This window comes from Microtus oregoni, unplaced genomic scaffold (genome assembly GCF_018167655.1).
Source record: "Microtus oregoni isolate MIOR12 unplaced genomic scaffold, Mior012 000013F_ref0000133, whole genome shotgun sequence".
In the NCBI taxonomy this organism is placed as follows: Eukaryota; Metazoa; Chordata; class Mammalia; order Rodentia; family Cricetidae; genus Microtus; species Microtus oregoni.
The window spans coordinates 10,020,734-10,034,711 of NW_024543072.1; the positions used below are offsets into that span (position 1 = coordinate 10,020,734).

General features: G+C 42.0%; 1 protein-coding gene across 2 annotated transcripts in view; it reads left to right on the top strand.

Annotated features, from left to right (window-relative positions):
* The window catches only part of Ercc6 (ERCC excision repair 6, chromatin remodeling factor), a 73,938-nt gene extending 64,791 nt beyond the window's left edge, over positions 1 to 9,147 (top strand). For both annotated transcript variants that reach the window (XM_041662965.1, XM_041662966.1), the window contains exons 19-21: positions 5,296 to 5,500; positions 6,069 to 6,141; positions 7,019 to 9,147. In XM_041662965.1, the coding sequence (XP_041518899.1) occupies positions 5,296 to 5,500; positions 6,069 to 6,141; positions 7,019 to 7,435 (695 nt within the window). In that variant the 3' untranslated portion in view covers positions 7,436 to 9,147. The remainder of the gene's footprint in view (positions 1 to 5,295; positions 5,501 to 6,068; positions 6,142 to 7,018) is intronic.
* Positions 9,148 to 13,978: the final 4,831 nt, after the last annotated feature.

Here is a 13,978-nt window from a genome sequence, read left to right on the forward strand (position 1 = left end):
GTCAAGACACTCTGTTTGAGAAGGGAAGTTTCTGTACGCTGCAGAAAGCCTGTCAAAGAACTTCCACGAAGAGCACACGGACTCTTCTGTAGCCTTTACCACTGTTAACATTTCCAGCATTTGCTCTAACATTCACATGCATGTGTAAACACGTCTGCAAACATACATGCATATATCTGTGGATAAGAGCCGTGGACTTAGATTCCAGTAAGGATGGCATGATGTTTACCTCCCATGGTACCACAGTTAAATTATCATGTGTGAAGCTGTGGTACCAAGAGGGCACCAAAGGGTGTTGATCTCTCTGAGATGGGGCACAAGTGAAATGAACTTGCACTTGTTGCCTTGAGAGACATGAGAGGAGATGGAATCCTGGGCAGACTGAGCTTCCAGGTGAGCGAGAGCAGCACAGTCTGGAAGGAAGCTGTCTTGTTTGAGACTGCAGGAAGGCCCACTCAAAGGAATTAGAGGGGAGGAAGCATTTCTGTGCACACCATAGCAGGGGACAATGCCTGTTCTTACCAGCTAGCCTATTATATTACAGAGGAAAGTATAGTATTGTCTCGTAGTTAGCACTGTTTCAGCCTCACCTGAATTCTTTTTTTTTAATTTATTTATTAAAGATGTCTGTCTCTTTCCCGCCACCGCCTCCCATTTCCCTCTCCCTCCCCCAATCAAGTCCCCCTCCCTCGTCAGTCCAAAGAGCAATCAGGGTTCCCTGCCCTGTGGGAAGTCCAAGGACCACCCACCTCCATCCAGGTCTAGTAAGGTGAGAGCATCCAAACTGCCTAGGCTCCCCCAAAGCCAGTACATGCAGTAGGATCAAAAACTCATTGCCATTGTTCTTGAGTTCTCAGTAGTCCTCATTGTCACCTGAATTCTTACAGGACTGTGCAGATAATAAATACTGGACAACATAAAATGTATGATGTTTTGCATCAAATTTAAAAGTTATTGGGCACAGAAATGAACAGCAAAATGTGATTCACAATGAGGAAGTGAATTGGAACTGACACACTGGTGATGAAATTAGCCCAGATGTTAAATAATTATAACTTCGATATATTAAAAAAGCGGCATGAAAGATGCACACATATATGGAAAATGAAGTTATATGAAAATGCAGTGTCTGATGTGAAGAGTACCCGGTAGGAGATGAAGGCATATTAGACATAGAAGAAAAGAGTAGTGTGCTTGATGAGAGAGCAGAAGCTATGCAGAAAGGAATACAGTAACTTCCAGAAGCAGAAAGGCCGTGAGATGTCAACAGCCTATTATAATGGTAATTGGGGTTCTGACCAAGAAGAGAGAGGAGGAGAATATATCAATCTGAAGAAATACTGGAAAAGAATATTCCAAATTAGATGAACGCTGCATATCCACACACTGAAGGAACTTAATAAAACCCAAGCCCTGAAATGGAAGAAAAACATACCAAGGCATAATAATAAAGCAGCCGGAGCAGATGGCACGGAGAAGTGGTGAGGGTGAAATTGCATAAGCAGGGAAGGGGTTAGAAGAAGCAAAGATGAGTGAGTCACCTCAGGATGAAGGACAGAGTCCACATGATCTCTGCAGTGGGGTAGGAGAGTTGGGTCCCATGTGCCCATGGGCCATGTAGAGGACTTGCAGGTCTTGATGTCATTGCCGTGACTGGTATTAGCTCCATGCTGTATCCATGTCAGAACATTATATAGTTCAGTAAATCCATGAAGCAAATGAAGGAGCTGACTCTTCTGTCTTGTTTTCATCAACATTGTAGGGCCTTCCCGTGTGCTAGACTCCCTTCTTCCAGAGTGAGAGAATTCTTGGCCCTCATTGTCACTGTGATACCATATTTGTACAATCATACCATGCACGGAATTAGAATATATAGCCCATACCACCACCACACACACACACACACACATACAAACACGTTAGCAAAAAAATATATACCTTTTTATCGCTAAAGTTTTTTAGTCAAAACACTACTCAAACGTTTGTTTTCCTCCCTTTCACAGCACAGCTAGATTGGTTTACTTGTTTCTGCTTCACTATTTCCCTTAGCTTCCTGACGTTTGCACATTTTACTTTTTGAAGCAGTAACACTACATGTTTACAAAAGTTGAGACTTACCAGCTACTCCCTCCCTCGTTTATCTCATGAACTCTTGGCATTTCCTTCTTGTTTCTCTTTGTCAGTGTTTTTCTTGCTTTGACACAAAAGGCTGACACTGTGTTCTGATAGTCCTTCCTGTTAGTTCATAGAGACCCTCTCCCTTTCTGTGGCTGTTCCATAGACATACCATAATTTCCTCACATTGAGCACAGACTGCCGGCTAAGCTTTTGTCAGTCATAGGGCTGCGATGAACAGCCTATATCCATGTGTTGTTCTGCTGGTAGACACACAGCTTCTTGAAAATTCTTAGAAGTGAGGTTGCTACATCAGAAGATAAGCTGCCCACTTCCTGCAGAAAGGGGATTTATATTAGCATTTGTTCTTAGCAGTCTGTCTCCATAGCCATGTCAGGACTGTGTGTTACATCTTTATTTGTTTGCCAGTATAAATATGTGAAGGCAGGAGCTGTGGCACATGCTGTTAATCCCAGCACTTGAGAGACTAGGCAGACTCTTGAGTTCCAGGCCAGAGAGAGCTGCAGAGAGACTCCATCTCAGGTTGTTTGGTAGTAAGTAAATGATAGATAGATACATAGATAGAAGTTTTCCATGTCTGAGGGTCAGATAGACAAACAGAAGTCCACATCTGATGGGCAGCGCCGGTAGTACAGCTTCCATCTGGCAGCCACAGCAGCCTGAGTAGTTTCTTTAAACTTTTAGGGACCTTGACACAGATTAAGCTAAGATTGGTGGCTTCATTATGCAGAAGAGTTGGAGTTCTAGCCAGTATAAAGGAGAGTTGGGGCTTGAGAAAGCTATTTTAATCTAGATGTGAGCAGGAGGATTATGAGGAAGGGCGTTGCTCAAAGCAAGGAACTGGAGAGGACTAATGCGGACTTTGGCCACAGCCGTCTGTCTCCTCTGAAAGGATAGTGATGTGTAGGATTCAGATAGGGCTTGAGTTCACTGTCCACAAGGTTGTTAGGAAACCCAGTGAGACCACCAGGCGGTTGCTGAGGGCAGCTGTCAGATTACAGTTGCTGATTAGGAAGGTTGGCATGTCTTCCTGTAAACAAAGGCAACGATTTTGTTTGAGATACTCAGGGAGAGAAATGAGGCCCCAGCTAAGAGGTCTTACACATCAGGCCGGGAGCCAGGGTCCCTGTTGTTTGACACAAAGTAGACAGGCATGAAGGAACATTCCTTGTGTCTGCAGCCTTTAAGGCACGTGTGGATTGTCTAGGCCTCTTCCCTCTCAACAGGAGAGAGGCCAGGCCACAGTCAAATCAGAGTGGGGAGACTCCCTTCTCTGTTCCCATAAGTTCTCTTTCCTTCTGTCCTGATGTAAGTAACATCTCATTTTACTTTAGTTTTCATTTATTTTATTAGTGAAATTGGATAAAAGTTCCTATGTAATTGTTTTATGTCCATTGTTATTGTATATGGAGTTTCCCCACCATTATCTTCTTTAGCTACTTTTTAATTGGAAGGTTATAAGTTTCTTTTCTATCTCATTCCTTCCTGGCTGGTGGTACTGTTTTGATTTTATCATTGATTATCTAGAGTCCTCTAGGTTTGTATCCATTAAAAACTTCAAAAAGAGAGGGACTGGGGTTGTGTATTGATCAGTGACAGAACACTTGGCTAACATGCATGAAGCCTTGGGTCCCATCGGTAGTCTACAAAGAAAGAGAAGGGAGTGAGGGAGGGGGAAAGAAAGAAAATGAAGTGGGGGGTAGGGCGGAGAAAGAACTTAAAAAGGAAAATTGTACTTTTTTTCACTTTCTGTCACATCTTTGATTTTATGTTACTATTAGTTTACTGGCCAACAAGGCTAGGAGAATGTTCCTCGAGTGTCAGAGGTGCTAGACGCCATCACTGCCATAGAAATAACCATAGCATCTGCTCATTAAGTAAGATCTGGAGTTAGGGGAAGGCACGTGTTTGATCGGAAGTTCCCGATTTGGGGAATGGCTTTACAGGCATGGGTCATGAAGTTTGTCAAAGGCATCTTCACTGTAGAAATATCTGTGGATGGCACTGAAAAGAACATTGTAAAACTTATTAGATAGTGGAGTGCTTAACAGTAACCAACCGTGAATTCCCATGACTCTTACCTGAGAGCTGTAATTTCACTTTATTTTATTTTTTGCTATTGGTTCTTGTGTTTTCGTGTTATACTTAGTATTTTCTCACTGATGTTCATAATAATTTTGGTCTATAGCTTTGTTATGAGTAACTTTGGTTCTTTCTATATACAGTTCTTGTCTGTTTACCTGGAAAATTACTTAGTTTGTGTGGTTTTCAGATTGGCAGTATACATAATGTGCCTATAATGAGTCTTAAGATTTGCCTTTTTACAAAGATAGCTTCTCTTTTGACTTTATTCCATACATTTCTCTTTCTCTTAACCTTAAGTGGGTTGTCCATTTTGCTGCTTTTTTCTCGTAATCCAGGATTATTGTTTATTAACAGATAAATAGATGCATAGTTGGCCTATTCTCCACTTCATTATTTTATGATTTCTTCTAGTGTTTTTGTTTTTATTTTATTTTGGTGAGAGGGTTGGGCATAATTATTTTCTTGTATTTCTGTCTAGTTAGAAATTTATTTCATTTTTATCCTCACATAATTTTAACTTAATTTTATTATTGGTTATTTATTTATTTTTGAGAGAGTATCACTGTGTAGCTCATGCCGGCCTTGGGTTTCTGATCTTTCTACGGTAGCCTCTCAGGGGCTGGGATTGTAGGCTTGCATCACCTTGCATTGCTGTTTCATCTTCAGTGATGCAAACACTCAGGACAATGAACTTTCCACTGATTATTCTATTCAGTGTATTTTGATGATTCTGATATGTAGCATTCTCATTGAATGTTAATTTTTTTGAAATTCTATATTTCCCTCCACTGAAGAGTTTAATATTTTAATTTTCTTACAGTATAGGAAGAAAGAGATTAAATGTTAAAATTATGATTAAAAGCATTTGTTTCAGGTATTTTAAAACAAGGATAATTCATAACTGTCCCTTGTAGGCTAGTGATGAGCGTGGACAGAAAGCATTTGCGAAGCTCCCAAGTCATAATTGCTGGCCAGAAAGTTGCAGCCAAAAGTGTTGTGATGTTTTCTCTGGTGACACTAGTACTACAGTGTGTAGGCTGAGTCCTCACTGTCGTTCTCTCTGACTCTGGTTAGTGGGAGTGCACAGCGTTGTGAAGCATGATGCCATCATGGATGGGGCCAACCCGGATTATATGCTGGTGGAGGCCGAAGCCAGCCGAGTGGCTCAGGACGCCTTGAAAGCTCTGAAGTTTTCTCGCCAGCAATGCCTGGGCGCAGCATCTGGTGTTCCCACCTGGACTGGCCACAGGGGTGTTTCTGGTGCACCAGCAGGAATGAAGTAAGAGACCACCCGACACGCTCGCAAGGACCAGTGGTTGAGGCTAGCTGCACAGTCAAGGCAAACAGGCTTATCTCTGTAGGACAAAAAGTTCCCTCGGGGAGGATCGTATGGGTCAGACTTGAGTGACGTGGGAAGGTGCTGTTGTCTTTCTTCCCTTTCATTTCCTGCTTTCTTGAGACAGTTTTTCAGGGGAAGAAGCGATCAGTCTTGCTTGAGAGATGATGTTTACATTAGTGAAAAATAAAAATAATGACTGTTAGTAAGATAATTAGCCAGTTTATAGCCATCAGTAATTATTATGCTCATTATAATATTAGCATATTATTATGTAGTTATTAGCCAGGATGCTTTCTCATGTCCAGTGTTGAGTGAGAATGCTGAGTGGATCTCAGTCTGAGAGGAAGTGCTCATGCCCCAAGAGTTGAGTGTAGAAGTCAAGTGGGTAGAGCAGGGGTGTGGGGATCGGAAGGCAGCAGCTTTCCCGGGAAATGTTTAGTTGGGGAAAGTCCACCGCCTCCTCTCTTGCAACACCTCACCTTCTGTCTGCCTGACTCTTCTTGTTTAGGAACAGGTTCGGTAAGAAGAGGAACTCCAACCTCCCTGTGCAGCGTCCTTCATCACGAACAGAAAAGTGTCAGGTAACAGGGTAGCCTAGCTGCCTGTTTGAGATTTGCTTAGATGGCCAGGAGAGTGTCATTTAGATGTTGAGGAAAATGGTTGTAACTGCCATAGTGACAGCTGATATGGTAGGCTCTGGGTTGTAATGTACTCACATTGGAATCGAAGGACCAGCTAACGTCCTAGAGTACAAAATTTTGCAGACCCTCTGTTCAGTGCTTAGAGTTAATATGCACCTATCTGGAGGGGGCGTGTCAGCCCTCAAGGTTCCATGTCTAGACCAATGGCCAGAGAACCTTCTTGAATGTTGGGCAGAGCATCTACCCTTCACCACACTGCAGCGATGGCAGAACTGGGCAAACACCAGTCTTTCTGATGAAGGCTGTGAAAACTCCGAGGCTAAGACTCTATTTTTAGACGCATGTGAACTCCTTCAGGAACAGAGGCCCTTTCCAGTCTCCTGTGGTCCATGCACTTTCCGGGGCAGATCTGTGGTGTTTTAAGGAAACATGAGAGGGCGGGAGAGAGAAAGAAGGCTGAAAAATGGAGACCGTGACAGCTGCCCCTTGTCCCGCAGTGTGGGTTGGGTGTTTGTGGGAGGAAGAAGCTGCCCTAGGCCTCTAGAAGATCTGCCACGGCAGTGGGCCTGCAAGGCAGGGCCTCCCTCAGCTCCTCAGCCCCCATGCTCTGCTACCCAGGAGAGACTTCATTCCTCTTCCTTCCTGCTCATGTCTGCAGGATTCATGTGCACATCCTTTACCTTGGGGTTCCAGCCTTTCTCCCACCTCTCAGCACATGGCGTTTGGGTTATGCTGTGGGTCCTCATAGCCTTTAGGGAAATAGGTTGGGGAATATGCTGGAAGTTCATTTTATTCATGTGTAGTCTTGTTTCTCTAGAACACTGTGAAAAAGGAGGGGAAAGCTTCCACCCCTGAGCACTTCAGTGGCAGAGAAGATGGAACTTCTTTGTCTGGAGCCCCCAGTTCCTCCTCACTCCTGGCCAGAATGCGAGCAAGAAACCACCTCATTCTGCCAGAGCGCTTGGAGAGCAACAGTGAGCACCTTGCCGAGGCTGCTGCCTTGCTTCCCTCCAGCACGGAACATGATGACCTTCTGGTGGAGATGAGGAACTTCATTGCTTTCCAGGCCCAGGTGGATGGCCAGGCCAGCACTCAGGAGATCTTACAGGAGTTCGAATCCAAGCTGTCTGCGGCACAGTCCTGTGTCTTCCGAGAACTACTGAGAAATCTGTGCAATTTCCACAGAACTCCTGGTGGTGAAGGGATTTGGAAACTGAAGCCAGAATACTGCTGAACAGCAATACTTCCTAGACCTTTTCAAATGGAAATCTCAGCTCACCAATCCTGTGATTAGTGATGGTGTGTGTGTGTGTGTGTGTGTGTGTGTGTGTGTGTGTGTGTGTGTAAGCGTAAGGACATGGCTGCAGAAAGTGTTTACTGTGTTATCTACCTCAAGGCTAAAACTTGAAGAAGAAAATACTTGGAGAGCTTTTTGTTTTGTTTCGTTTTGTTTTGGTGGCACAATGAATTATGTTATAAAACCAGGGACCTAACAGTTGCTTATTGGAGCAAATGTGTTTCTTAATCCAAAAGATGTTGTCAGGGAGCACACTCTACTTGAGGATAGAAACCTCAGTTCTTAATGGTGCTGGGAACATGTCTTCTGTTTATCCCACCCTTGCCCATAAATCACTTCGTCAGTATCTGGTCACCTCAGTACCTTGATAGAGAACTGTAAATGTTTCTGTCCCATGGCCACATACAGAAAGATATTTGTTATCTGTCAAATCATTAACTACCTATAAATAATTCTCTACAACACTGTTAACTTAGCAGTTCAGTTTTTGTTGTTTGTTTTAAATGGTGCTAGAGACAGACTCTGGTGCCTTGTGCATGCTAAGTCTGTGCTTTACCGCCAGGTTCCACCCAGTTCCATATACACATATACACACACAAATATGTCAAAGAAGGAAGAGTCTATTAGTTTCTATTCTGCTTTATTATCTAAAGATAATATTTATTTAACTAGGTCAATAAGTTCTAAACGTTCGTAGGCCTGTTTGTTTCTGGGGGGCTCTTTGTTTATTTTTTCTTCTAGTCATTAGCTTGCAGGGAAATGATGATGCCCTTGTCCTTGGGCCCAAGTACTGACCTGATTCATCAGTGGGAGCATTAGTGCATTGTGCCCGTAATGTCTGAGATCTAAGTCATAGCAGGCTAGAGAAGGTATAGACATCCCTTTAATTAAAAATAGCTGGTGAGAGTCTCTTGCTGTGCAGTAAGGCAAGGAGGCCATGTTCCAGCTCTGCTGCTGCCCTGCCCAACCTAGGTGGGTTGAGTCCCAGGGCCATGCTCTGTAAACATGGCCATCCAGCCAACCCGGGAGAAACTTAGAGACCAGCTCTGGGTTAGAATAGTGTTTTAAATAATATACAGCACCTTTATACATTGAACTGCAATCTGAATTTTTGATTGTTAAATACTTTGTGCAGTGTAAATAGATTAAATGTATTAGACATTTTATATAATTAAAAATAAAGAATTTTTAAAGATAACAGCTTGTTACTGTATTGGTGCTGTAAAGTCTTTAAACAGTCTCCGCCTTCCCACCCCACACCTTCCCATCCCACACCAGTCTAGCTGCTGCTCCAGAGACTGTGCAATTGCCTGGGCTTTTCTGTGACTGCTGGCGTGGGCTGATCCTTCCAGTGTCATCTCTGAGTTTTACCTGGACACATGATTGCCCAGCTAATAATTGCTTCTCAGCCTCCCTGGCAGGTAACTGTGGCCATTTGACAGTTGTAGGCAGTGAGATGGAAAACTTCAGTTTAACTTCGAGTCATGGTGTGCATGCCCCCGAAAGCTCCCTGTTTTGCGGCCTGGATGTTTGAGAGCCTCAGAGGATTCCTATGTTCCAAGAGAGGGTGTGTGCTGAGGTTTTAGTAGTTGTTTACCAGTCGAGGATGTCTGTCTTTGACCTGTTACTTAAGAGTGAAATAAATGAACTTATTTAACTGTTTTAGAAATGATTTTAACACCTTGTCTGTTTAATGTATGTCACATATTAATGGAATAAGATGCTCCTGTTGTATCTGACTCTCACATTACATAGGCCGTTTCACTCCTATGGTACAACTGCTTTCACTGAATTCTACACCCATCACAGACTCAGTTCGTTTCCCCACACTTGCCCACAGCGGGTAGTGTCCATTTGGGTAGATTGTTTTAAAGTCAATCTTGTGATTGAAATGGCCTTACTTTAACCTGAATTTGTAGTAGCATTTTACTTTTTTTTTTTTAAAGATTTATTTATTTATTATGTATACAGTGTTGAGCCTCCATGTATGCCTGCAGGCCAGAAGAGGGTACCAGATCTCATTACAGATGGTTGTGAGCCACCCTGTGGTTGCTGGGAATTGAACTCAGGACCTTTGGAAGGGTAGTCAGTGCTCTTAACCTCTGAGCCATCTCTCCAGCCCCATTTCACTCTATTTTAATGAATAAAACTTGCCTGAGGATCAAAAAAGTCAAAGAACCACACTGGCCTTACAAACCAGGCAGCCATGACACACACCTTTAATCCCAGTAGCCACACTAGTTTGCCATAGAAACCAGGTGGTAGTGGTGCACACCCTTAATTCCAGAACTAGAGAGGATTATAAAATGGGAGAAGACAGCTCTGGGGCTCAGTCTCATTCTGAGATTGCTGGAGGTAGGATTGCCATTTTTGGACTGATACCAAGGTAAGAGTCAGTGACTGGCTGCTTTGCTTTTCTGACCCCAATTTCTGTCTCTGGGTTTTCATTAATCATGCATCATGAATTTCCCTGACTTCTTTAACATCAGACAACCCCGTGTTTCTCGGTTATGTGCAGATCTTTGCTGCATCTTCTTGTTCATACCATATTCACCTAGTTCTCTAGATTGAAATGAAGGGCAATTATGAAATAGGCAAAAATGAAAAGTCATTATGGAATAGCTGCCCACCCCCTTGTCAGAGGTTTCTGTCCTGTCCAGTTCCCGCAGTCATTAAGTCCCAAAGAAATCACACAGGTCTACATTAGTTATAAACGGATTAGCCTAGTAGCTCAGACTGTTTATTAACTCTTATAACTTATATTAGCCCATTATTCTTGTCCATGTTAGCCATGTGGCTCAGTACCTTATTCAGTGAGGCAGTCACATCTTGCTTCTGTGGCTGGGTCAGGACTGCAGATTAGGACTTCCTTCTTCCCAGAATTCTCTGTTCTTCTCGCCCTGCCTCTACTTCCTGCCTGGTTGTCTCACCTCTACTTCCTGCCTAGCTACTGGCCAATCAGTGTTTATTTAAAATACAATTGACAGGATACAGACCGTTGCCCCATGCCAGTTTGAGACACCAGCTTTTGGCTCATCACACTGTGCTGCGTCCATAGTAGATGTAGAGATGTCTGTTTTTTTCTTCACACTCTACACACTGCTATTTGGTTTTACCACCAGTGGGAAAGTTCCTTTCTATCTCTTCTTCTGGCTCTTATTTTTGCGCATTTTCTGTTTCAAGCAAATGATAGAATTAGCTTATTAAGTTCCTCTAAAGTTGTGTTGCTCTTTTGACCAGGATTGCATTAGTTTATCCACTAATTGGAGGATAATAGACTTCTTCATAATTTCCCATTAGTATTATGATAGGCCTCATTTTATTTAAGTCATTTATATACTCGGGTAACATTTCTCATAAGGGTCTCACACATTTTACTTTAGCTTTTTTTCTGGATGTTTTACAGAATTTCCGTTTAGGTTAAGGATCATTTACTTTCACATAAAAATCTGAATAACTGGAACATTCCTGTATCAACTTTGTGTTGCTTATCACTTGGAAGTGTCTACATTTAGGTTTTTTCAGTTTTGTTTTAAGAAGCTGCTACTTAGCTGTGCAGTGATGGCACACACCTTTAATCTCGGCACTCAGGAGCCAGAGGCAGGTGTGTGTCTCTGAGTTCGAGGCCAGCCTGGTCTACAGAGTGAGTTCCAGGACAGCCAGGGCTGTACACAGAAACCCATCTTAGAAAACAAGATCATAAGTATAATCTTCTAAATGCCCTTGTTAGTTGCCTATGTGGTTTGAATGTGAAGTGCCCTATCATAGTCTCAGGTTTGAACAACTGGTCCCCAGCTGGTGACTCTTTGGGAAGGTTGTGTAAAAACTGAGGTAAAGTCTTGCTGAAGGAAGTGGATCTCTGGGTATGGGCCTTGAGGTTCCTAGTTCAGCCCCACTTTCTATTCCCACTCCACTCTCTTCTGACTGCCGATGGATGCAGTACATCAGTGAGCCTCTACAAGTGTGAGCCAAAATGAACCCTTCTTTCCATAGGTTCTTCTGTCTGGGTATTTTGTCAGCAATGAGGACAATGATTAAATACAATTATATAAATAGTTATTTTCCCAACATTTGAAAAGCAGGTCATCCCTTCCCTCCTGATTTATACATTTATAAAGTCACCATTGCCATCATGTCCCATGTTCATATAATTATGGGAGTGTTTCAGGGTTCTATATTTTGATAGCTTTGTCCATTCATCTTTACCAATAAGCCACTTCTGGTCATGTGGGTGTCTAAGTGGTTGTCAGAAGTTATAGAACAACTCTTAGATCTTTGTTCTGTATGTATGGATCATCTTGTCACATTTGTGTTTTGAGATTATAATGAATGTGCAGACTGGTTGAGAATTATTTATGATGCTGAGTTATGTGCATCTTTGACTAAGTCACAGCTGCTTATTTTTACTACCTGTTTATAAGGAAATAATTGCATTACATTTCACATTTTCCCATAGAGTCATGTACAACTTAGCCTTAGTCCTAACCCTGATTTTTTCCCTGTAGTTAAGGACACCTGAAACCCCACATGTTCTCATTTACAAAGGCCTGTCTCCTGGTTCTTTGTAAGTTGGCTTTGCTGACTGATGCTATATGTATCTAGTAACTTTGCTGAACTTGTTCTCTGATGATCTGTAAGTTATTCTGTAACACTTGAATCAGCTACAATAGTGATGATTGTGTTTCAGTTATTCCAATCCATATACTCTATGATTAAGGAGTTGACATCCTGGTTAGCCATCTCTTTTTCCTGCCATTGAAGAGATGCTTCAAAACCTACAGTTGCTGCTGTCTTCTAATACATGGTTAAATGGGGCTAAAGGAATATTCTTCCCTGCTGTGGAATAATCCTTTTGTACACTATAAAAGTTTATCACTTGAATTGGCATAACAAAATGCTGATTGACCAGTAGCCAGGCAGGAAGTATAAGTGGGATGACCAAACTCAGGATGATGGGAAGGAGAAGGGTGGAGTGAGGACTCACCAGCCAGTTGTAGAGGGAGCAGGAGATGAATGTTCCATGCGAATAAAGCTACTGCCATAGTAGAGCATAAATAAGGAGTATGGGTTAACTTAAAATATAAGAGCTAATTAGTAATAAACCTGAGCTATTGACTGAGCATTTGTAATTAATATTAAACCTCTGTACCTCTGTGTTGCTTATTTGAGAGTAGGTGGTAGGATAGAAACTTCCACCTATGCTTCCTAGTTTTGAATCCGGTGCTGAATTTCATTAAATATTTCTTCTGTTTGTAGTTAGTTAGTGAAGTACACAGTCAAATCTTCCAACATCAAAACTGCTCTTAAATTTCTACCAGTTTGGGGCTGGAGAGATGGCTCAGAGGTTAAGAGCAATGCCTTCTCTTCCAAAGGTCCCGAGTTCAATTCTCAGCAACCACATGGTGGCTCACAACCATCTGTAATGGGGTCTGGTGCCCTCTTCTGGCCTTCAGGCATACACACAGACAGAATATTGTATACATAATAAATAAATAAATATTTAAAAAAAAAGAAAAAAAATTTTCTACCAGTTTGGAAGTGGAGTGGGGGTGATGTACAGATACACGAGCCAAAAATCAATTGCTGCTGGGGAAACTGGAAGACTAACTCCCTCCCAAACAAAATCATGGGATATCTTTGGAAATTATTCATAGAGCATATAGAAAATGAGTATAATGCAAGCAAACCAAGTCTTGGTGAGAACAGTGAGTCTGATGTGAACCACAGCCCCTCAGTGTGATGACTGTAGTCACTAAGAATAATTATCAAGTAAGAAATACATTCACAATGTCCAGCCCATTGATATTTGACAAATTCAAAGAAAATACCTAGCCTATCATGTTGAGTTCAAAGTTTTATACCTGATTTAATTTCTGTCAAAACTACAGTAATTGCCCAGTATTTAACCCCATCAGAGGCCAGAGGATATATTATAAACTTAAATTAGAAGTGCAGAGCAATCAATTTCTAAAACTAAGTTATGACAGAGACATCTGACTTCCTGGACAGTCACCCAAGATTCCTGTGCAACATTGGGGAATTCGTCTTTGGCCTACATATCTAGAATATCTGACAGAGTTTTCTGTGAAACCGGAATTTTGAAGGACTGTTCTACCTTGTCTTGGCATAGTTAGGGAGTTCCATTCTTTGTGTCCTGCTTGTCCAGTTTGGATAACATACTGTCAGCAGTCAAGACAAGGGCAGTTTCTTTGCCCAGTTGCTAACTGCCACAAATTAATAGATTTTCAATGTTCATCATCCTCTTTTGAAGTAAATTGGTACTGACAGGATTAGACATGCCTCACTGTAATGAAAAACTTTATGTTATTAAAACATTTTAAATGCTATATTTTGTAGATCTCTGAAGTGTTTGAAGACCAACCATCTATTTAAAATATATCTGATATATCTGTTTTACCTTGAAAATATACCTAACATGTCTACAAGTTATTATTATAGATGACTAACTACCAGCTTGTA